Source organism: Pogona vitticeps, chromosome ZW-PAR (assembly GCF_051106095.1).
Source record: "Pogona vitticeps strain Pit_001003342236 chromosome ZW-PAR, PviZW2.1, whole genome shotgun sequence".
NCBI classification, from domain to species: domain Eukaryota; kingdom Metazoa; phylum Chordata; class Lepidosauria; order Squamata; family Agamidae; genus Pogona; species Pogona vitticeps.
The window spans coordinates 6,875,380-6,900,000 of record NC_135800.1 but is presented as its reverse complement, the minus strand read 5'-3'; the positions used below and the strand labels follow the sequence as shown (position 1 = coordinate 6,900,000).

General features: G+C 42.6%; 1 protein-coding gene across 7 annotated transcripts in view; it reads left to right on the top strand.

Annotated features, from left to right (window-relative positions):
- DENND1A (DENN domain containing 1A) overlaps positions 1-24,621 on the top strand; it is a 215,392-nt gene that overhangs the window by 108,042 nt on the left and 82,729 nt on the right. For all 7 annotated transcript variants that reach the window (XR_012082234.2, XM_020793327.3, XM_020793325.3 and 4 more), the window contains exons 6-9: positions 9,238-9,307; positions 10,437-10,517; positions 13,585-13,638; positions 17,585-17,695. Coding sequence is in view for 6 of the 7 variants with exons in the window: in XM_020793327.3 (XP_020648986.3) it covers positions 9,238-9,307; positions 10,437-10,517; positions 13,585-13,638; positions 17,585-17,695 (316 nt within the window). In the remaining variant the exon portion in view is untranslated. The remainder of the gene's footprint in view (positions 1-9,237; positions 9,308-10,436; positions 10,518-13,584; positions 13,639-17,584; positions 17,696-24,621) is intronic.

Sequence of the window (24,621 nt, the reverse complement as noted above, 5' to 3'; positions counted from 1 at the left end):
ATAAAACCCTGGGTATAATGACCTGGATTAGACCAGAGGCCCATCTAGTTCAGCAGTGGTGAATCGGATGCCCTGGGGAGCTCCCGAGTAGGGCACAGGAGGGGTATCCCTTTGCTTTTGCTATTGCCCCCAGTATTTGGCATTCCAGGGGGCTGATGTTTAGTTATGTCAAGCCTTTGAGTGTTTGGCAAACTTTCACAGAAGCAAAAAGTTTTTTAAAAAAAATCATTTTTAAATCGTGACTTTGCATAGGGAGTAGTAATTCCCAGGTGTAAATGTAATCAGCCTCATTGCTTGTTGACCACATGCCATGCCAAGCCCGTCACTGTATTTTAGCCAGGAGAAATGGATCTGCTAGTATTTGGCTTATCTCCTTTGAGATGGTTGTACAGTTATTTAACCCAAGAAGGAGGCAGTCCCTGGAGCCTTTTGACTCAGTGTCCTGCGTCATAAGCACATTCAGTGTTCACCAGTTGATCTGTGGGGCTTGTACGGTATCTTGTTTGCTTTGTAAACACTTAAAGCTTTTAATTTGTGGCTGGTGGGAGCCGCTGCACTTTAGTCCAATGAAAGTTAAGCTCAGACATTTGTAACATATAAAATATGTTTGCCTAATGACACATTTTTAGATTCCTACTACTGTGTCTATCGTTTTTCTTTCCTTTTTCCCCCCTTTTATTTTAGGAGTAGTACATAGTAAATCTTGGTGGATTAAGGCTGGTCCAATTAGTTAACGGAGAACAATGGATCAAATACTTTCCACTAGCAAAGCATATGGAATTGTTTGCCATTTTGAGCTTGAAAGAGTCATTCATGGAGGAACAGCTTAAAATGCTGCTGACACATTTATGATCCATGGGTTTTGTTTTGGATTTTTTTTTTGTTTTGCTTTTAGTTCACTCTTTGAAATGGAGTCCTGCCCCCTCCCCTCAAGCTTGTCTGATAAAGTCTGCAAGGATAATTATAAAAGACATTTCTATTAACCCCCCAGGGCCATTGTATGTGGCTGGAATAATTCTAAATGTAATTGTTAAGTTTATACCCTTTTGCAGTAGCACGATATACATTTGTTCAGTGCTTAAAACATTTTCTGGCTACTTAAGGGCCATATTAGACACGAGTAGTTTGTTCTTGCATAGTTGATTTTAAAATTTATTAATTAGGCTTGAGGTTGGGAGTGAGCTGGACTGATATTGTAATGACTGTGTGAATGTGGAGGGAGGTCATGGGCATTTGCCTCATCCTTATTCCTGATCAGTATTTTGTGGGTTCACACACCCAACTCAAATTATACATGTGGGAGTTTTCTTCTCATTGCAAATTGCAGGCAAAACAGGTAGGAATCTGGGCTTGACCTCAGGAGAGACAAGATTTAAAATAAAACCCTTCTCCCCATACCATCATTCTAATTCAACAATCCCTATCTTTTTTTTAAAATTACAGTGGTGCCTCGCTAGACAGTTACCCCGCATGACAGTTTTTTCGCTAGACATGGACTTTTTGCGATCGATATAGCGATTCGCAAAACAGTGATTCCTATGGGGGAATTTCGATGGACAATGTTTGGGCCCTGCTTCGCAAACCGATTTTCGCTAGACGATGATTTGGACAGCTCCCTCCGCGCTCGAAAAAAAGGGGTGTTTTCGGGCCTAAGCTTTGCAAGACAGCTATTTAAACAGCTGATCAGCGGTTCGCAAAGCGGCTTTCCTATGACCGATCTTCGCTAGACAACGACGATTCTTCCCCATTGGAACGCATTAAACAGGTTTCAGTGCATTCCAATAGGGAAATGCTTTTCGCTAGACAATGATTTCACTAAACAGTGATTTCAGTGGAATGGATTATCATCGTCTAGCGAGGCACCACTGTAACTATCTCCATTAGTTTAGTCAGGCAACACTTGTCTCCTACTGCATCACCATACTTTGGAATCCAGGAACTCTTCAGGCTGAATTTTACCTTGGCTGCTCTGCTACCTGCACTGATCCATTCCCTGAGAGCTTTGTCTCCTTTTTTTCAGCAGTTTGCACATTTTTAGGACTACAGAGAATGATGTAGGGTTTATTACGAAAGTAGCTTGCATCCCTAAAAATCTGCTGGCAAAAAAGCAAGGCTGTGGACTGTTCTTTTTCTGTCCCCTTTGAATAGATCTCTTGGACTATGGCCTGTTTTTCTGCCAGTGAGAGGGGCTACCATCTAGTTCAGCATTATCCTTTCACGGACTGATAGTGGCTCATCTGGGTTTCAAGCAGGAGTTTTTCCAGTCCCTGCTGAGGGGCTGGGGTCCCTATGAATGCAAAGCAAGCCCTGCTTCTGTGAAGGATGCCTCGTCTCCACAGAATTTGGGTGACTTGTTTATCTGAAAGCTGCAGTCAGAATTTACTCCAGTTCCGCCAGAACTGTTGGATTTTGAATGTGCCAAACTTCCTTTTTCAGTCATTCTTCTACCTCTGAATATTCCTTCTTCACTTCAGTGAGCTGAAGGTTTTTTAGGTCAGCGAGGAAAGACTTTACAATGCCTTCGTGTTGTGGTTTTGGTCTAACTGTCCCGACCTGAGCTCTTCCTTGCCAACTGACTGCTTCTGTCTTTCCCTTTCTTCCTGGCTAGAGATGAAACATGATTTTGCTTCCCTGATCCAAACAGTTTTGATTGCTACCTGGATCTCTTCCCCCACCCACCCCCACTGCAACTCCCCACTTTCTTTCCTGGTTAAGCAGGAAAAAAAACATGTGGCCTTCATGATGTGGGGGGAATCCTTCCTTCTCCTGTGGTAAGCATGGCTGGTGGGGTGTAAAGCAGGGTAGGAGAATAGCAGGAAGCTCCTTTGGCTTCAGTACTGAATTTTCATCTGGGGAGCAGAGTGAGCTCATTGAGGGAGGCTTCAGCTTAGTTTCATCGTAGTGTTCCAGACAAACCCATAATACTTCTTTTGTGTGTGTGTGCATACACACACAGCATGCTTAAAGAAGGAAAAACCCACCACCACAACAACAACTCTGGTAGACTAGGGTGGTGAAGTTATCACGGTGTGGTTTTGCTCCCCCAAAACCCCTTGCCTTTGTATTTATGCTAGCCTGTCGAGGTGCTGCAGGATTCTAGGTGTGTTGTAGCTAAAATAACAAAACATACAGAAACAACATCAGCAGCAGCACCAAGACAAATCAACAAACACGACTACTCTCCTGGAAGTCATAAAATCTGGTCGTGATGCATGGGCTTCTGAATGGAGTAGTGTGAGACCTGATGTAGCAGAGCGAAGGCAGGCCTAACTAGATCATAAAAAATTCAAGGGATTCAGTGCCCACTGTTTTTAAAGACAAACAAGCACGCTTCCTTCAGACAGGTCTGGCTCCAGCCATGTGGCTGTTTTGCTCCCTAAGAGAGAGCAGGAACCAGGCCCCAAAAAAGAGCTTTCTGACTGATGGAGGGCTCGGTTGTGTTAGATTCTCATAATTTCTGAGCAGCATTGTCCCCTTTGGGCAAGCGATGCCGCCTACATTGTAGGAGGAAAAGCGCCCCCCCCCCCAATAGGTAGCCTTCATGTCTTCCAGCGACACTCTGATTTATGGTGTTTAGAGTCTTTGAACTTCAGTTGTCTGGACCAATCTCTAGCCTGTCACTGGCTTTTAATATTTCTTGAATGAGATTGTTCTCCCGAACGCTCCCCCCTTTCCTTCTTCTTCTTTTTTTTTTGGTGGCCGAGCTCTGGGCAATTTCAGCACAGAGTGCTTCCCCTTCCTTTGTTTAACCTCTGACCTGTGAAAACAAGAGTTAATCAAAAGTTCTGAGGTAGCTAAGAGGAAGAGGAAGTGTTTGGTTACAAATTAAATATGAGCAAGCCATGCGCCATAAATCCCTGATCACGCTACTAGTTTTTTTTTTGGTACTTCAGTTCCATGCGGAGCAGGGTGTTGGAGTTATAAATCCAGCCTCTGTGTTCTGAAAAGGGAAAACACAAAGTAAGGCTGACAGGCTGGCTTCCCCAAGATAAATTCTCTCTCTCTTCCCCCTGATTCCCCATCAGCTGGTAGAAGTTAAGGAAATGTTTAAAAGTTTGTTAGGCTGGGTGTGGATAGGATTAAGGCAAGGAAGTCAGTCGGGTTCGTTGCTAGGGTTTAGTGCAGTTGCCACCAAGGCCAAAAGTGGCCGGACAAACCAAAGAACAGGGAAAGCTTGTGGGGGGGGGGCTGAAGGCTGGATACTGAATGAAAGGTGACTCTGGATGCGTGGACCAGTGACCAGCTCTTTTGTTATTAAACATCCCACACACACACATATACATGTAATGGCTATTAAAAAGTTTTGCACAACACTCTTGTGTAAGAATAATTGCTAAATTTCACATCCTTTTGCTTGAAAATCAAATGCTTTTATTTCTTGCATTACAGGTGGAGGGGGCGTTACATTTTACAAAAAGTGACCATGATTGTTGATTGCGCTTTAGGTTTCATTTTAACAGAGAGCAGAGGGCCAGAAGGGGCATCTTATGGGGTCAGCTGCCCTGTTACTCTGGAAGACAAGACAGCTGGAGGTAGCTGATGCTGTTTTGACATTATGCTTTGAGCGCAGATAGTTCTTCAGCACTGAAAGCTGGGAGCGGGTCTGGAAGTTGATGACTATATCAAAAAGGTTGATAGAGAGAAGTTTCTTTATTTCTCAAGTTATAAAGGAAGGGCACCTCTGTGCTACATTTGTTTACCACTCTGTACTAAATATGTTAGGTTCATTGTCCAGGTGACACTCCAAATCATACATCAAGAAGAACGAAATCGTATGATCTATGAAAACAGAATTTGCAAAATTTTGAATTCTGTTGTTTTTCTTGTCTTGCAGAGTTTTGACTTTGAGGAATGGGGCTCCCAGGCTAAGAAGCAATAAACAAATACTTTTATAATAAGAGTGTGTCCTCTGGTTATTTGAAATGTTACTCCGTTATTCTTTCTGGCTTTCAGACTTCATGCAACATTGACCATATTCTTTCAAGAATGTCTTTGCAGGCATATGGACTATAAACTGAATTTAGAACAGAAATAGTTCTGGCATACTTTGAGAGTTTAATTCCACATCTATGTCCTGCATTTTTCACCTCAGTTCCATTGAGACCAGAGGACCTTTGCATGAGGAGAGAACAGCTTTCTGTTCCACAAGTGAGGGGAGGGGGAAAAATACTTTGATAGTAATTTCTGGGAGGTAGTCTGGTTTGCAAGATGAAGGATTCTTTTCGGTTCAAATGCTTTATCATGAAACATTTTCTCTCTTTCTCTCTCCCCCCCCCCCTTTCTCTTTTTCCTCCTCTGCCAACTGCTGGGTAAAATTGGATAGCTCTGCATGCACTGGAAGGAAAGGCAGAGCGCAAACCTCTGCTAAAGTTAACTTGTAAAAATATTCAGCATGAATAATCTACTGCTGAATAAGGCTCTTGACTTATTATTTGAGGCATATGCATAGCACAGAGTCCCATTTCCGTTTCTGAGCAAAGAGGAAAGGCTGTTGTTTTCTCTGTTAACGCCGGTTTCTGAAATCCTCCCATTTGTGAGCGCCTCATTTTTTTACTTGGGTTTTTGCAAATAAGTGAATTGTCCCGTTAAGTAATCATATCCCCTGGCATCATCCAGCAATGGACTGATTTCATCCAGAATAACGACCACCATCCTCCGCTTTACATAATTGAGGTGCAACACAGTTGGGTTCTGTCGTGTCCAATAAGAATTTGTTTGTAAGAAAATTGTAGAATTAGTTTCTATCCAGAATTCAGCTTGAGCGTGATGAAGAAGCCGGCGAGTGGGCAGAAGGGGGGGACACACTTTTCCCTATGGGCCTGCTTGGTGGATTGAAATTGGCCCACATCCCCACATAAACTGCTCAAGGCAGAATGTCTGCTGCATTCTCTCCCCAGATGAAAGGGCAACACAGGCCCCCCCTGGGAACTCTCCTGCACTTGCAAGAGCCTATTTAGAGGAAAGGGAGCTGGTACATGGTTGCTTAGCAAAGTGAGCCCAGCTCCCCAAAGGCACGCTGTGCGTTTTGATACTTACACCTTAGAGAAAAACCATAGGCTGAGCTTCTAAACCTTTTCATTAGATGTACTCGCTGTGGTCCCTCTGTGCGCGCCTATATTTCTGTTGGCTGTTTTGTTAATAAACCTCTTGTTTGACACTGCTAAGTTCTCATTTTTTTCTGGAAGTTTAATGTCCCCTCATCTGTGCAAGATCTGATCCGATTCCCTTGGTAGCAAAGGTCCCTGAAGGGACTGTGTTACATTGATGCCACCTTCAGACGATGATAATAATAATAATACTGTACTAAGCACGTGGATTCCCCTATAGCAGCACAGGGATGTACAGTATTTCTTTGCAATAGCAAGAAATCCCGATACAGAAGGATTTATTCTGAATATCATGTTAGGCAAAGACTGGTGTGTAGAATGTGATGAGCACGAGAGAAAGAGGAGGAGACTACTAAGCCAGGAAAACAGCATGCAAAGGCATAATATGCAACACAGTTACACTTTCTTTTTTTCCCTCATCTTGGGTTGAAGTGGAAGTAATTTTTGGTAGAAATCTCTGGGTAGCATTCAGAAATCTCAAAATGGGTCAGAATTGGTTAAACATTCTGTTCCTTTATGCATGCACTTACAAAAAAAGCAAGGAGAAATAACAGATCCCATTATGCTTTTTTTCTGAATCAACTGCTCAAGTCAGTGAACTTTTTTTCCTACTAAGTTGCCTTCATTATGGAGATCAGAAATAGTTTTCTCTCTCTCTTTTGGACTATAACTCAGAATTTCCTTGGCGTGGCTGTGTACTGACTGTGAGATTTTTGAGAATTCTACTTAAAAAAAAGAAAGAAAGAAAGGTTTTCCCGTCTCTTAAGCATGAACATTGAAAGCGACCTTCAGGCCTTAAGTTTGACTCTTCTTTTAAATGTGACTGGACAGCACATAACCTTATTCATATTCAGTGTGTGCCCATCCCCTTTGAGAGCTAATAATTCTGTAATAGTCTGAAACTGTGCACAGGAAATAGAACTCTGTCATTAGAAAACATAAGTATTTGATAGGTGGAACAAAAGTCTCTTTTCAAAACAATGTCTCAGTGGCAAAGCACCCAAGCCGGCTTGTAGCATCGTTCAATAGCGCTTCCTTTGGGATGCTTAAAAACACACACCAGAGAATCAAGTTTGGAAGAATGTTGTACCCTTGCCTTCATTCCTCTGGTGGCTCAGTCTTCCACGCTTGAGGGTGTTTACTGGATTTCTTCTTAATCACTGAGCAGAGCTCCTGCTCCAAAGAGGCCTTTCTCTTTTTTGATGCTTTTATGGTGGCTCTTGACTCCGTTGATGTTGATAAGTCTTAGAAATGGGAAGTGGACTCTCAAACACCCCCCAGTGTTTACTTTCTGATACCAAACTCAGCAATTCTGTTCTAAAGTGGTAACTGTCTTGTCAACAGGGTCCATAGCCAGTTCCTCCCAGTGATGCTTGGAATGTACTGTGAACAGAGATAGAATGTGAAAAATTAAGTTCTTTATCAACACAAGGTTGATAAGCTACTGAAATTTTACCATAGCTTGCGGAAGATACAGGCAGACATGAACAGTATTGCCCTTTTCCCATTATCTGTCACGTCTGCTGTGTCTCACTTCATTTATTACAGGGCCTGACCGATGGAGCACTGACTTGTTTGACCATGAGTAAGGCTGATATGGATGCTCCGGGTGATCTACTGGCTAAAGTAATGAACTAGGACTCAGGAGACCCGGGTTTGATTCCCTGGCTCTGCCACAGAAACTCACTGGGAGGAAGTGGAATTGGCAAAACCACACTTTGAAATACGTCATGTACCTTGAAAGCCCTATTATGGTCACTGTCAGTTCTGACTTGATGACCCCTAACAATAAAGAGAGACATGCTTTGGAAGAGTCTTAGCTCTTGTTCCTTCATTGCTATGGAGCCCTCCATTTTCCATGGGGAGAAGTGGTGAAAGTTTGTGCCTTCCTTATCCACTGTTCATAGTTTTCAACGGAATTCCTAGCAGAGTTTTTGTATGATCCCACTGACCCAAAAACCATGCTGTCAGATCCAAAGCTCCAGTAATCTTGCAACAGAAACCAGTTGTTGTTTTTTTGTTGGTTTTTTTGTTTTTGAGATCAGTATTTCTGTGGAAGGTGCCTTACTGCTTGGCCTGGCTTTTTAGCATATGCATTTTTCACTGTGCCTCATGGCACAGTGATTAAACCACTGTACTGCAGCCAAAACTGTGCTCACGACCTGGGGTTCAATCCCCGGTAGCTGGCTCAAGGTTGACTCAGCCTTCTATCCTTCCGAGGTTGGTAAAATGAGTACCCAGCTCGCTTGGGGGGCAATGTGTAGCCTGCATAATTAACTTGTAAACCACCCAGGGAGTGCTTGAAGCGCTATGAGGCGGTATATAAGCAGCACGCTTCGCTTTTGCTTTTGCTCATGCTGATGTTATATGAGTGGAAGCTGAACACCTTCCATATGCATTGTCTCCAATGCATTTTTGGTATCACCTGGCAGGACAAAGTTACAAATAGAGTAGTTCTAGATCGAGCTGGAATTTTCAGCATGTATACATTACTGAAACAGCGACGCCTACGTTGGCTTGGGCATGTTGTGAGGATGGCTGATGGTCGGATTCCAAAAGATCTTCTGTATGGAGAATTAGTGCAGGGAAATCGCCCCAGAGGGAGACCACAGCTGCGATACAAGGACATCTGCAAGCGGGATCTGAAGGCCTTAGGAATGGACCTCAAGAGATGGGAAGCCCTGACATCTGAGAGTTCAGCCTGGAGGCAGGTGGTGCATCATGGTCTCTCCCAATTTGAAGACACCCTTATCCAGCAGGCCGAGGCCAAGAGGCAGTCCTGGAAGCAGCAAAATCAGGGAGCTGGACAGGGGATAGATTGTATTTGTCTTCAGTGTGGAAAGGATGGTCACTCTCGGATTGGCCTTCTCAGGCACATTAGATGCTGTTCCAAGTCCTCCATACAGAGCATGTTTCTATAGTCTCTCGAGACTGTAGGATGCCTAAGAATATATAATGTAATGTGGAAAGCAGTGGGGATGCCAGAGATGTGGAAGCTGAGCTGCTGGTGTGGTTGACAAGCATTACAAAAAAAAAATGTTAATAGTTGCTAAGAATATTTTGCAAAATGAAACAAATGTTTTTCTTAAGGGTTTTTTTAAATTAACCTTTCTTTCTTTCTCTTTTAAAGTTACCTCCCATGGTTCGAAGTTTTTTATAAGCTGCTCAACATCTTGGCAGACTACACAGTGAAAGGCCAGGTACCTATCCAGAGCGTTCCCACTGTCTAAGTGTCTGGCTATGCCTAAGCGTGCATGGTTTTAAAGGCGTACATGTGTGTTTCTGTGAAATTGTATAAATATTCAAATCTGAGGCTTGGTTCAGATGTGACATATTTCACCCCAGAAATGGGTCATATGAAGACTTCCAAATTGCACACCTGTGAATTACTGAGGTGATGAAACCTGAAGTATGCATCTCAGAGGCATAGAGAAAAGGGCATGAATTTTTAAATGAGAACATTTAGCTCACACAAGAGGGTGGCAGTCAACCTCTTGCTCCCATAGCAAAGCAGAGTAAATCTATATCCTGTTCATGTTGTTTCCAAAATGTTGGAGGTTTTCATAGGAGTTTCATATCTGAATGGGCCCCAAAATTGTTTTCAACAAGAAGAGGTCCTAGAAGGTTTCATTCACACAACATGAAAAGTCTCTCTGCTGGTTACATTTCGGATGTCAGTGTCCCAGGTCTTGTGCACTGCATTTACCAGTAAAATGCCTGTCTCTACAAGTGATAGCATTTGCGCATAGAGTGGCTTCTGTATTACAAATACAATGGGCATTTTTGAGACGCATGACAATACTCATTCATGCAGCCTCTTTTTAGGAAGGGTAGTTTTTTTTCCGTGTCATATCTCCAGATGGAGTTATTTATGCCAGTAAGGAAGCTTGTAGGAAGGCACTTTGATTTATAATGTTCTTTTTGCCATTAGTCTCCTCAAAAGTTGAGAGTCCATAACTGTTCTTTTCCCTCCTTGAAATGCCATTCTGGTTCCTGGGCTTCCTTAGATGGCGCATGACACTGTCACTATATAGTTTCTCAACATTTGAACACTTCCTCCTCTCCCATTTTAAAAAGTTGAAATGCTTAATTACCAGTGGCGAGATCATAAAACTATAATACCCTGGTATTTTTTTTTGCTCCTCCCCCATTTGTCTTTGGCATTAACCACTGGAATGTTTCTTGAATTTAATTGGGCCCCTCAGGCTGAAGAAGTTTCCCCATCTTGATTATGAGTGAGAGCGTGTATGACTGTTAGATCCCCTGCTTTATAGCCATGTTATCCAAGTCTACTTTGCTTTTTACAGCTATTGTTGTTGCTTGTTTCAGGAGAGCCAGTGGTATGAACTCCTAGAAACACTTTATAAACTGCCGATTCCTGAGCCAGGTACTTCTGTTCATCTCAGTGTGGTAAGTAGCATATCTGATATAAGGAAACGGTGGGAGCATTTTATTCTCTCTTGCTGTAGCCCTGTACTCAGTTACACGGAAATAACTTTATTAAAAACTCTGAAGAAGTGGCTCTATCCATGAAAGCCTCCATTGAAATGCAGCAACATTTCTGGTTTTTTAATTATTATTATTTTTTACTTGTTGTTTATTTTTGTCTGGATTGAAAACTTAGTGGCCAGAACTTTATTCTGTTTTTACATATGGGGAAGAGCAAACATGGTGGCTAATATGCCTGAATACCATGAAATTGACACCTCATCCAAGAGCAGCAGAGGCTTCTGTATTTCCTCTTCTGCTTATGTAAAAGAAACTAAAGTTTTTGGCCAGTGAGACTTAATTTTTGACAAGGCATGCATAGGATTGCACTGTGGGTTGAATGGAAAGCATTAAGCTTTTTTTCTCCCGCCCGTCTTCAAGAGGTAGTACTGATATAAAAATTAAATGGAAGGTTGAAAAATGGAAGTCCCTATTAAAGGCTGTCTGCTGTCTTAAATCTCAGCCTGTGCGTGTGTGTCTGAGATGCTTCAGTCTTTTGCATGCAGGGACAGGCAATTTCGAAAGGTCTAGAGGCCAAATGTTGGCCCACAGATCCCCTGGTAGCCATCTTGAGGCCCCACCAGGAACAAACATGGGATAAAACCCAAATAAATAAATCAATAGTAGTCCCCAGAATGTCCACAAATTTTCTCCATACATATATGTGCGTGTGTGTATTTAAAAGAATATGAAATGACTAGATGTCTGTTTCTGGTTTTCATTTTTTTACTTTGCCCTGTAGAAAAACTGCTACTTCAGGAGGCTTCCAAGAGGAGAAGAAACCAGATTTATGGGGGGAAAGGGGGTGGGGTAGGGGGAGCTCTGTGGGGCTGCAGAAATGGCTGCCGGGCGGGGGGGGGGAGGGCCCACACATGGCTCACAGGCCTCACTTTGCTCATAAACTTTACCGGGTCTCCAAAGAGGAGGGGAACAGGACAGTGTCTCTTCAGAGTGTCCATGTGGGTAGTCTTGGCTTCCTCCTGGAGGTAATTTGGGTGTAGAGAAGAGGAGCTGGTTTCTGAGGTTTGATGGGACTGTCACTTGAGGGGTAGTGGGTGAGAACCAGTGCTTGCCTAGCATCTCCGGTGTCCATGGGAAACAAGAGCAGATGCTGGAATTTTAGTACAATATTTCCCAGGCACGATTTGTTCCTCCTTCCCAGCCCAGCCTCCCTGTCAACCCTAGTTACAATCAGTTATCCTATTCAACAGTCCTGGAAAAGGCTTCACTCAAAGTATCAGGGAGGGCCGGAGCAGGCTTGCCATTTTACAAGGTGGCAGTTTTCTTTGGCTGCTTCTTTGTTAAATTAGATAGTGGGGAAGCACTCAGTAACTTTCTCAGTGGGGACAATTTTAGGTGGCCTGTCAGGTGCTCTGCGTGGTGCTTTTAGCAGAGCAGATCTTTTCCTCCTGGCAGTTGTTATCAAAATGGGAAGAGTATGAAAACTCTGCTATTCTGCTTAGAGCTGTCTTTCCTCCCTCCTGCAGTTTCTACACCAAGTGCTGGCTCCAGAGAGCTCCTTCTCGTGATTTTGTTCTGTAATATCAGTAAACAGGTAGGAGCTGCTTAGACTAGCGAGGTCTCCAGTTGATGCGGGAGGCATCTCGATCGCATCAAGGGAAGCCATCCACTCCCCAGCACACGCACAGAGAGAGAGAGAGAGAGTACACACATCTCTGTTGCTGAGGATGGACTCTTTTGGTGGCAGGGTTGAAAGGCTGGGGTGTTTGAGCCGTCACATTCCAGCACGCTGTAGGAATCTTCTTGACCTCTCTTTGCCATGGACATTTCATGGGCAGTGGAGCAGGGGAAAGAGTATCAGAGCAGCGCTCAGGAGCTGTGCTGTTTTCAGGCTCTGTCTTGCCTGCTGTTGCCTGCCCGTTTCCCTACCCGTGCTTATTTTCCACAGACATGCGCCTCCGTGGCTCCACCATTCTTTTCACCCTGCAGCGCCTTTCTTGTTAGGCTCCCCTTCTTCCTGGCATTCTGCCCCTTTCCAGCCAAATAAAAACAGTGAGAGGATTGGAACAGGATGACTGTCTTGTACCTGTTTCTTCCTCTCTCACGAGCAAAGCTGCTTTAGCTGCTCCTGTATGCTTCAGTCCATATGTTCTTCGCCGGGTGCTAAAATATCAGATACACAACAGGTATCAGGACAGGTTCTGAGGAGCTTCACAAAAGTATAACAGTGAACTGAAATAACACCAGTATGAAAAAAAAATCACAGTCCCACACCCAGAACAGCTAAATTTTGCAACTACTATAAATTATGCAGGTCTCCATCTATTAGTTTGCCAAGTATTATTGCAAGGGGCTTTGAAAAGCTTTTATATTCTGATTGTAGACTTTCTCTTTTCTATACTAGAGTGCCACAACTCTACTATATTTTCCCTGTGCAGTTGTGGGTGTGTCCACATTCAGCTTAAAGAATTCCAAATGTTAGAGCAGTGGTCCCCAACCTTGGGCCTCCAGATGTTTTTGGACTTCAGCTCCCAGAAGCCTTCACCACCATCTCTGCTGGCCATGAGTTCTGGGAGTTGAAGTCCAAGAACATCTGGAGGCCCAAGGTTGGGGACCACTGTGTTAGAGGGTATAAAAGCTTCCTGGTCTGCACCTGAACAGTGCAGGCATTTTCAGCCACCTAAGAAGGTCAGCAAGATCACCAAAGAGTGATCTAGTCTAGCTTTATATACAGATGTTGGGGCAGTGGTTTAAACACCACACCGTGTACTTGTACAGAAAGGATGTTATACCAATGGGTTGGCTTCTGTGCAGCTTCTGGCTGCTGTGGAACGTCGTTGTATTTTGTACTGTTAATACTGTTGCGTGACTTTCATATTATTTTGCTACTGCAAACAATGTATGTATTGGTTTACATTCCAGACAGAAAGAAAAACATGTTTTAAAATAAATGTTTGATACTAGAAGAAAGTGCTAACATATATATATGTATATATATTTAACTTTTCTCCCTTCATCCTCCTCCTAGCACTCTTACTTTACTGTGCCTGACACCAGAGAACTTCCCAATATACCTGAAAATGTGAGTAATCCCTCCTGCGTTGTTGGATGGAAAAGTCTCTTGGCTCAGACTGAAGTTCAGAAATCATGTCTGTTGGGAAACAGGAGAAAGTCACATGGAAACACATGACATGCATCACACCACACACATAAATGCTTGCAGACTGTATTTGTATGTGTGTGCGCGCACTGTGTGTGTGTGTGTGTGTGTGTGTGTGTGTGAGAGAGAGAGAGAGAGAGAGAGAGAGGATCTTAGGGCCCTACAATGTCAGTATTCTTTCCTGACACTCTGGGTAACCATTTTTTTATTAGTTCTTTCTGTAAAGGCAAAACCCATGAGATGACCACTCAAAAACCATCCATTGCAGATAAATAACTCCTTTTCCCTTAAGAAACTTTTCTCTTTGTGTGCTTGGTTCTGTTTTAGTTGGAGAAACCGAGATGCACACTGAAACCACAGCAAGTTAGGGAATGAAACTCTCTCCTTTTTCTTGTGAAAGTTCTTGTGGCTGGTTGTATTCAGTACCACATGTTTGTGCACACACGTTATTTCAGAAATATAGGCTCCCCTCACCAACTTCTGCACTGTTACGTTTTCTGTCTGCCAGTTTTGGTTGGCAGGAATCCCAATGTATGAGTCAACTTCCCATAACATTTGAGCAGTAGACATTCTGAATGCTTGTGAATCAAAGGATGCTATAAAAATTGAAGGCTTTGGGCCAGGAAGACTTGGAAAGGATTTTAAAATTACAAATTCAGTCTATGAGGAGGATGTGACTTATAATACTTGAAGGCATCTTCACTTAAGTTGTGTGTGTGTGTGTGAGTGAGTGAGAGAGAGAGAGAGAGAGAGAGAGGGAGGCTGGGGAATATATAGCACAGATTTGGGTGGTGTCCTTGATGCTTTCATTGAAGGGTGTCCAAAAGAGTTGCCTGGAGAGGTTGAAGGCTTGTTGAGGAAGAATAACAGAACAATGGATGTGATACAAACATTGGCCTTTAAACATTTTATTTGACTTTGCATGTGTGGGTCCTGGAGCAAAGGGAAGCAAATGCAAACCAAATGCAGGAGCTGGCGGGAATACTCTTGTGGTTCTGCCAATTTGTTGCTTCCTCACTCTGGACTCTCCTCAGCTTTCTTTTGTCTTGTTCATCTAATCATGAAGCACACATGAACAGTACCTAGCACGGCCTGGATATGAAGACAATCCATAGTAGCAATGTTCTTTTGCATTAGTATGGTTTTCTGACTGATGTCAAGGACTCTGTGCTGACAGCTTGTTGGGACAAGGAAAATTAAATAATGCCACCTAAATCCTGTTGAAGCAAGTTTTTATAAGAAGGAGGCAGTGAACCAAGTGGAAAAGTTGGGCAGTCACATTGAGTGATACATTGCCACCCTTCTTACTCAACGGTTTACCTGAAAGATGTGTATGTTATGGTTCAAAACTACAGTGAATGTCAGCCACCCCCTTGGCTAAGATCTAATAGCTTCATTAGACAAAGCTTTGCCGCGGTTCGTCAGATTTAATTCATGCTAAATAATTATCAGAAATGGTAAATTGTTACAGATTGAGCCTTCAGCAGCCAATTTGTTTAGATTCAGAAATAAATAGCGGCATCTTCTCTCAGAGTAGCTTAACATTCTGAGTGAGCTGATGCTTTGGGTTTCACCTCCCTTGGAAGCTTCTGCATTTCTGTGCATGACCAGTATGTTCTTTCACATCTTCTCTCTCTCTGAACATCACAGATTGGCAGAGACTTTTGTCCCCTTATATTTTTACTTATACACTTCCATGTTCACATTTCTGTTCATGCTGTTAAGGCGAAAGCGTAAACTTTTCAGAGAACTATAAGACTTCTGCCTCCCACGTGGTCTTTGCTGGTCTCTCAGCACTCTTTTCCTAATCCCCAGGCTCCCTAGAGTGGTATCTTTTTATTGAGGGGAAATATATTCAGATGACACCCGCACCCACAAACGTATTGCTACATCAGTGTCCCAAACAACCACTGTCATGCTCAGGCAGTTTTTATGAAGCCCCAGAAGGTCATCAAATCCCCATTATTCTGTCGTTCTTTTCCTGTATTTGCTTCTGTCAGATTCCCTTCCTTTCCCCTCGTACAAGGTTTCAGCACATTTGGAGTGGAGAAGTATTAAAAGTGCTCAATATTCCTTTTTTTAAAAAGAGCCTTCAGTTCCTACAATCAAGGTTAGGTCGTAGATTGACAAATAACCATCCCAGAGGTAATGGGTTCGATTCCCCACTGTGTCTCCTTGACAGTGTCTGGACTCGATGATCCACAAGATCCCTTCCAGCTCTGCAGTTCTAAGACGATGATGATCTTGTTTTTGAGTGGTGCATATAAATAGGGAAGTGGAGGGGATCCCACCACAAAGTGGTGACCTCACGTTATATGGCTATTGACCAGCGAAGTAGGTCAACAGGGGACGATCCGTTGAGTAATTCTCTAGTTACAAGTCAGGTTGAAGTAAGCGCTATTGCACATATCCTGCTGCTCTCAGTGCGGCTGTTGAAGGAAGACTTCTCTGGATCCCTTGCTGTTCCGTGAAAGTTGGTAGTGCTGTTCAGATTTCTTGCCACCAATCATGCAGTGCTTTTGGCAGGCTTGTGATGTCATCACTATGAACTGCTTTTTCTGTCTGTCTGCCTTTTTTTTTTACCATTCACATGCCATGAAGCAGATACAGCTTCCAAAAGGCTTCTGTTTAGACACAAACATCTTGCTAATCAGCACAGATGGGATAAGATACGGGGAAGAAGAAAAATATCCTTGCCAGTTGAGAGTTTGGGATAAAATCTGTTCTCTCTCTCTCTCTTCCCTGCTCCATCTCCTGTTACTCTACCTGGATTTTATAGCACCTTTCTCACTTCGAGGGATCTAATAAGACCTGAATAGCATCAGTACACTGATGCAGCATTTATTAATCAATGTGTATTTATTTCTATGTTCAGGTTTTTTTTTTAATTTTGTTGGGTTTTTTGTTTATAAATCACAAAACACAACAGATCTTTACCAAAGGCCGTGCTTAATTTTTTGTCTGTAGCTTTTCCTTTGTATTTGGACAGCAAGCTGTGGAACATATTTCTGCACAGTATGAAGCCTCTTGGCAAACTTCTCAGGCCAAGTATTAGAGGGTTTTTTAAAGAGTTATCTTTGGATCTGTCAAAAGTGCTAATGGGCTCTCTGTGCTTCTCCGTGATTCTAAATCCTCTTTGCTCTTTGTCATCTTTTGGGGAGTTGGGGAGGGAGTTGTGCACATGTATGAGCACGTGTCCCTTTGTTTACTCTGTTTCTGAAAGGTTTAAGGTCCCACTCGAATTCATAATGAACCTAAATGTGCTTTTATTAACATCCTTATAAGTGATTGTGCATTAGAAGATGAGCTCTCGAACACATGACTCTCCTTGGCTCGGTGGCCATCCACTCAGCTGCCATTCCTGATTGCTTAATTATGAAGCGGGTTTCTTTGAAACCCAGCAGCAGTCTTGGGTTTCAAAAGGGGGGGGGAAACACAACCCAGGTCTTTGGATGCTATAAATCAACTCAGTTCTGCTAAAAACTGTAAAGGCACTTGAATGGTGCTGGTTTACACTGCCTTTGCTCCATGACTGGGATGGGAAGTCACAGGATGAGTTGGGAGGGGCTTAATTTCAGCCTTCATAGCTTGGGTTGGATCTGTCTGAGGGACTGCATTCTCCTATACATAAGGGAAGCCCATCTCTCAGTGTCATCTCCATCATGGACATGTTTGGTAAGGATGTGAGAGAGGGCCTTCTCAGTCGCTGCTTGCAGTCTCTGGAACTCCCTCCAAAGGGAGGCAAGACCAGGAGCCTTTCTGCCAGCAGACAATAAATATTTGGGCAAGGCAGCTCACCCAACACATTTTCCTTTTTTTTCCCCTTTAAAAAGCAACTTAAAGTTCTTTTGTTCTTCTTTTTCCCTAGAGGAATCTGACTGAGTATTTTGTAGCTGTCGATGTCAACAACATGCTGCACCTCTATGCCAGTATGCTGTATGAACGCCGCATCCTCATTTTCTGCAGTAAGCTGAGCACTGTAAGTTGACGGGAGAATGCTTGTTTCATTTTGACCAGTGTGTAGAGTTTCTCTTGGGGTTTTTTAGAGGAGCCCTTTGAAGGTCAATAGGCTTGTAAGCCAAACTTCACAGAGTCTGCAGCTGGAGAGTCAGAGCAGGGTAAGCAAACAGCAGATAATGTGAAACTTACTTTGGGTAGCCTTGAGCTAGCCATGTACTTTTGGACTTGCGAGTTCTACACACGTGCCCCACATTACACACTTGCACAAGAGCCAGTGCAATACAGTGAAAACGACAGCAGAGAATCTAGCAAGTGTTACTTGGAATAAATGTCCATGGAGTTTGCATTCCACGTCATCAAGTGCAATGACTAATGTTGAGTGAGAACTGGGAAGACCCAGACTCAAGTTCCCACTTCTATACGAAGGCCACCCCAGTCTACTTCACAGAGTTATTGTAAGGATAATAAAGAGAGGAGAGTCATGTACACCAGACTGAGTTCCTTGAAAGAATAGAGGGTTTTTCTTGTTCCTTTCCTACTTAACACCAGAATTCAACATGGCTATCCAGACGTGAGATGCACCAGTTGTAAAGTGAGGTTGCACTGTGCCCAAAGCAATGGCTCTTCTAGAGTTTCAGAGGGGATTTTTCCCACCCCTTCTTTGGAAGACCCAGAGATTGAAGCTCCAGTCTGCTGCATGCAGTGTCTTCTACCTCTAAGCTGTGGTCTGCCGCCGCCTTCTTGAAGGAACATGGGATAAGAATTAGGTTCAAATCAAAACTAAGGCTTAAATCTGTGTCTCAGAATGAGGGTGTGGAGCTAGGGTTCTTGCCTTCTCTGCTTTTCCTTTCAGCTAGTAGCTTGCCCCTTGCCTTCCACTGAGGGCCCCAGGCCTGCCTCTCTGCCAAGGCCACCTTAAAAGGGACCCAGATTCATGGGGGTTTTAACCGTAGCCTCAGCAGCAGATACGGAGCTTGAGAAAAACATTTTAAGAACAAGGGAGGCTTCACTAAGGCTTCTTGGCCTTTGAAGTACTGAGATTTTCTTCTTGATGTGGGAGCTTTATAATAACATTTACCTGGCGTTAGCAGCAGTCTGTTTTGTATACCATATAGACAGATAAATATATATATATATATTTTAAAAATTGGTAAACGATGCTTTCAGATGGATCTTCTTGTGACCTCCTCTTGATGAACTCTGATGGTGGATGATAAGAACTGCATTTTTCACAATTTTGTCTGATAAGGATGGAGGCTTAATGCTACTTAGGGTCCATCAAGTACCTGAGAGATGAAAGCCGCTGTACACTCAAAGGGCTGTCTGCTCTAAAAATGGCCCTGCATCATTACTTTTAAATATGTATCTATATACTGTATGTGTGTGTGTTTACAACAACACAACACCTCAGCTTGGTTTAGTTCAAAGTTTCGATCCATGTATTGTACAGTTTTAACTATCAATAAGCTTATGCTTTTTTAATTAAAAAAATTATTAAGTTTTTGTTACAGTGCACTCTGTAAATGCATATTGATTAGTCCTTTCCCCACCTTGATTAAATGGTGAATGAAATATTTTCTCCCTCACATCATGAGCCTAAAATAGTTGCTTTTTTCTTCAGCTCTAAAGGTGGATAGGTTGGATCTGATCTTGATTGTGTGTTGCTGTAGCTGTATTAGAAGTATAGAAAAACAGATATTGCAGAAGAAGGAAACAACAATTTTGAAAATAATAAAGAAGACAGACAAGCACCTATTGATAGAAAAGATGGAGGCAGTGGGACAGTGTCCAGACTCCAGACCCATTGCTAGCTAGCACATACACACAAGTAGTGCTTAAATCCTGACATATTTTGGTGGCCAGGCTTAATAAGAGAGTGGGAAGGTTTAACGCTTGCATATACTTGAGGCCTGGTTGTGTCTTGTGTAACTTTCTGTGCTTGGGAGTTTTATACTATTCAGATATGTTGCCTGGATTGAGAACACATTTTTTCAAAAGGGAATGGGTGGGGAAAAGACTCATCATAGGTTTGAAGATTTCTAGTTATTTTCTAAATCTAAATCCTTAAAAATTATAGGCTCTCGCTCCCTTCCTTATAGGCATTGCCTATAAGCTAAAGTGGAAGAATCTGCTTTTCTTCCTCATAATCTTTATGACTCAAACAAATGGTCGTCCGGAGCATGGACAAAGGTAATTCGCAGAGCGCAACATCTATTTTAGGTAGGAACTGTGCCTCATCTACTGTGTGTTTCCTCAGTCTACTTCTTTTTGTTTTTTTCATTTACCCACCCGTTAGTTTAAGTGTGTCTATTCTCTAAACCTGAACAGCTGTAAGGTTCCAACTGTGTTGTTTTGCAGGAGCCTGAAAGTGACGAAGCACAAAAGAATTTTCCGATAATTGTCGGACATTCTGATCATGTCCGGGAATTGGATCTTCATCCCTGCCTCACACATCTGTCCTGAATTGTGGTGGCATCTAGGCACATTTTCTAGGAAGTGAGAGGGGCAAAGAACCAGTTGGGATGAGGATCTATGCGTGATGATGCCTTGAAGTTGCCTGACCCTATTAGTGTGGGGATGTTAACTGAGACCTTAGGTTGCTAGGAACAGACAATGACCAATTAACACTTAATAGGTAATAAGTGCAATCAAACCTCTAGACCAGTGGAGGCAAACCTTTTTCGGCTGAGTGCCCAAAATGAGGGGGTGGGGAAGAAACCAGTGGCTGCCGTGCCGCCTGGAAGACCAGAACCGGAACAGGAAGTGGCAGTTTCAGGGGGAATCATGGGAACGGACAGGAAGTTAAAAGGGGAATCATGGGGACAGACAAGGAGTTAAAGGAGGAATCAGGGGGACAAATAGGAAGTTAAAGGGGGAATCATGGGGACGGACAGGAAGTTAAAGGGGGAATTATGGGGATGGACAGGAAGTTAAAGGACCCAGAACAGGAAGAGAAAGGGGGAATCCCAGCTGCAGCCACTTCGAAAGGTTTGTCGTATGCCAGAAAAAAGGGCTTCGCGTGCCAGCTGTAGCACACATGCCATAGGTTCGCCATCACTGCTCTAGACGGTGGCCACTCTTGGTTTGGTTTTTTCCTTTCATTTTATCTTTGAGTTGCTTTGTTTCTTGTGAACGGATGTGCAGAATTTGGCTCGTCTGAATAGCCTCCTGATGAGGTCGAAGATAAATGAGTTAGAGGGGTTGTCTCTTTCCATGTGTGAGGTGGAGAGAGAGGTAACCATTATAACAGAAGCTCCCTGCTTGTGAATAACGAGTGGAGAGATTTACTCTTTGTGCACTTGCTGAAATGAAAAATCAGATCCCCATTCCTCCCCCCCCCCCGGCAGATATACAGCAATGTTGTCAGTGTCATTGACAATGTCAGCACTTGAGAATTCCTTGTTACACTGGTTAATGCTTTGATTAAAAATCCCATGTGGTCAGAGTTCCTGGAGGTAGTAAAATCATTGTCCTTGGTGATATAACCAGCATTCTAGATAAGCAAGCTTACAAAAATGCCCTTTAACCCTGTAGAGAAGGACAGGGATCCTCCTGAAGGAAGCATGGCCTTTACTCCCTGTGAATAAACCCATTGTTTGGAAATGGACCTGCTTTCTTAAACAGGGATTGTGAACATATTTACTTTGGTCCTTGCCTTGCCACTTCAGTTCTCTGGCCCCTTTCGGGGAAATGAAAGTACCTTAGCTGCCACAGCAGCCTCTTGACTGTTTCAAGGCAGTATCTGCCTCTGGCTTGTACAAAATGTCATCCAAGTTCATCTGCTGAAGCAAGCCGAGAGGCCTGGTTTCTGACTCTTTCCTAACATAAATATTTAATACAACTTTTGTGACTCCAAAAAGTTGCCAGATGGGACAAAGTAAGATGTTAAAATGTGACAGAGACCTGATGCTCCTTCTGCTGGGCGATGCTGATGATTATGTCATTAAATTTATAGAGTGCTGGTGGAAGGAAAGGAAGAAAAACTCACTCCACAGCATCCAGCTGATAGCATCAGCTTCCCGGGCGCTTGCTGCTTTAAATGTCTTCAGCTTGGTTTAGATTCTGGTCAATGAGTTGTTGCTATTTCAAGTTCATCTCCATGCAGACTTTCTAATTTAAATTAAAAACTTAAGGCAAAATAAGAAAGAAAATAGAGGACAAGAAAGAAAGAGGGAGCAGTAGTGGCAGAGACAGAGATCCCTTTCTAGATTTTTCAAGGCATCTACTCTTGTAGGTATCACAAACTCGATCTCGTTATTCAATCCTTCATCAATTTAAAAACTGAAGATTTTTTTTTCATAAATTAAGGGACAACTAGGATATATCATATTTTAAACTCACATGCACTCTGTTCTCCCCCCCCCCCCCCCATTTTGGGTGACATAAATTCAGCTGCAACTTTTGGTTTTAAAGCAAAGGTTTTCTCTCTTTTGGGAGTCTTTTCTTGAGACGATCAATAACCATGATAATGTCATGAAGCAAATTTCAGAGGGAGACTGCAGTGAATCCCAGTCCCTTAGGAAAGGGGAGAAAACAGTAGCCAGAACTGTTCAGGTTGAAGATAATGCTTCCTACTTTCACTCGAAATGTCTGTTTAGAGAGGGGAGCCATACTGCAACCATTATCAGAGCTCTTGCTTGTGGGCTACGTGTTTTGTGGAAGGTGCCGAATTAAATGGAATTCCTCTTGTTGGCTATAAGGAAATGCAGTTGTTTGCCCCTATTCTGGGCAACTGCTGATGGAATATGCCACCTCAAAGTTTCAGTGTCTGTGAGAGTGACTTGGCTGTTTCCTCAGAATATATCAGTGGTTTTTGAGGAAGTATCAAAGCATTCACAGTGATCTGTGGCAAACTTAAATCAGTTCTTTTCATTCCATTAAATTATGCCTTTTTGGCATCTCTTAGTTTGGGGGGTTTCCATTCCAGTATAACCTTCTGTTGAGTTTACCGACCCGCTGAACAAGGTTGAGGCACAAATCAACAATAAGCTTTTATTATTCAAATGGATTAATTTTCTGCTCTACGAAGAAAGCCAGTATTTATAGCCACAAAGGAGCATGGAGGAAAGGGTTGAATTAAGAAACATATTCAGTGCTGGGCCCATTAGCTACTTGATCATTCTGTGCCCCCCACCCCATTTTCCCTAGCGGGAGACCTGCATTGCCACAGTTGCTTATGATTAAAGTGAAGGCCACACCCCTTGGGCTGAAATGTTTTTAACAGGCTCCTTTCTGTATATAAAATAAGCCTTGATAGATGTTATTTGCAAACCATGAAAGGCAAAAGTTGGATCAGTGTTTTAGGGGTCGGGAGGAACGTTTGTTAAGACTGAATTCTTCTTCAAGTGCATTAGGAAGTAAGGAGTGGAACAAAAGGGTACGATAAAGATCCCCCCCCCCAAGAAAACATAATACAAAATAATAAAATAGATTTTTGTGATACCTTCAAAATCTTAACCGAGTTACTAATTATACCATGATAACAAAGATTATTGTGATGCTATAAAAACTATTAGGAGTTATTTGGGATAAGCTTTCATCTTTAAGGTGCTGCATTTTTTTTTGCTTCTTTGTTTTTGCAACAAGGCAACCCATATTGGAAATTTTTACATGAATGTTGGTGGATTACAACCCACTTAAATATCTGAAAATGCAGGTATGTTCCTGCGAAGATAAATCTGCTGTTTTTTAAAGGTGCCCTAAGATGTGTCTATTTATTTGCAGAAGAGGTAGCCATGTTAGTCTATGCCAACATTATAGGTAAAAATAAGATAATAGTAAAACAATATATAATAAAAAATAAAAGAACAATAAAAAAGACAAAAAGGTGATGGCAGCTTAAAGATGTTTATAATTTTTAACGTGAGCTTTTGTGGACAAGTCCACAGATTTATATATTTGTTTGTTTGTTTAGCTGAAAGAAAGCTAGAGGGCTGCTTCTGTGAAAACAGAGGCAGCAGTGCATTTGTGAAAGTTGTGTTGAAAGAAGGTCAAGCACAGCTGTTTTAGAAGTCTGCCGTGCATTGTGTTTTCCCCACTCTTTACTAATATAATCTTTTCCTAGCTGCAACACAGTAGAAGGTTCTGGCTTTCACATTAAGACATTTGTATCTCAGTCATAAAAACCCACTGTGGGATTATACTTGGCCTGTATCTAAAGTTTTTGTCTGGGTGCGATTGGGGGGGGGGGGGAAGAAGAGAAAAGGTGAAAAAATCCATCTGTTTTTCAAGTAGCAAATGGTGAAGTTTGTTTTTATTTTTCCTTTTGTTTTAATGGTTGCTTTTCTGCACCAATGTTCTCCTGCTTTCTAGAGCATCTCGAGAACTCTGTCTTTACCCTCTTATAGCACGATGTAGTTGGTCTTGATCCAGCAGTGCAAAGCAATCTGTAGCTAAGAGTTTGTGACTCTAAAAGCTATAGACAAAAGAGGATTCACAAGCAAATGATGAGTAAGCGGTTGTTGTAAATGGGCATGCCATTATTTTTATTCTGATTGCCTGGTATTTGGTGACTTATACCCTACCCTAGATGAGATTTTAAATACATGTCTCAGTTTTAGTACTTCAGAGGCTGGCTTGCTGTCATTTATTTTAGGTTATGTCCTGCCCTGTAGTACAGAAAACAAGTGTTACTGATTTGAATGTCATCTGTGGCGTTTAGGCCCCTTCTTAAAAGAGAAGGTAAAATATGGTTTGAAACGCATTCCTTTTTGAACAATATAGATATAATGACAATCATAATGTCCAGTAACACCATTGCTCCCTCCCAGGTGTAACAAGTTATGTTTTCTTATTACTTTTTCTGACTACTTTTGAGGGGAGAGCAGAACTGGTTGGTGGGGGAAAACGCTTTGAGGCAGTCAAGAGTATCACTGCCTTCTGAGAGACTGTGGTGGGTCATTAGGGAAGCGTGCGGTGGCTGATGCCTTCCTTTTTGTGCCTTCT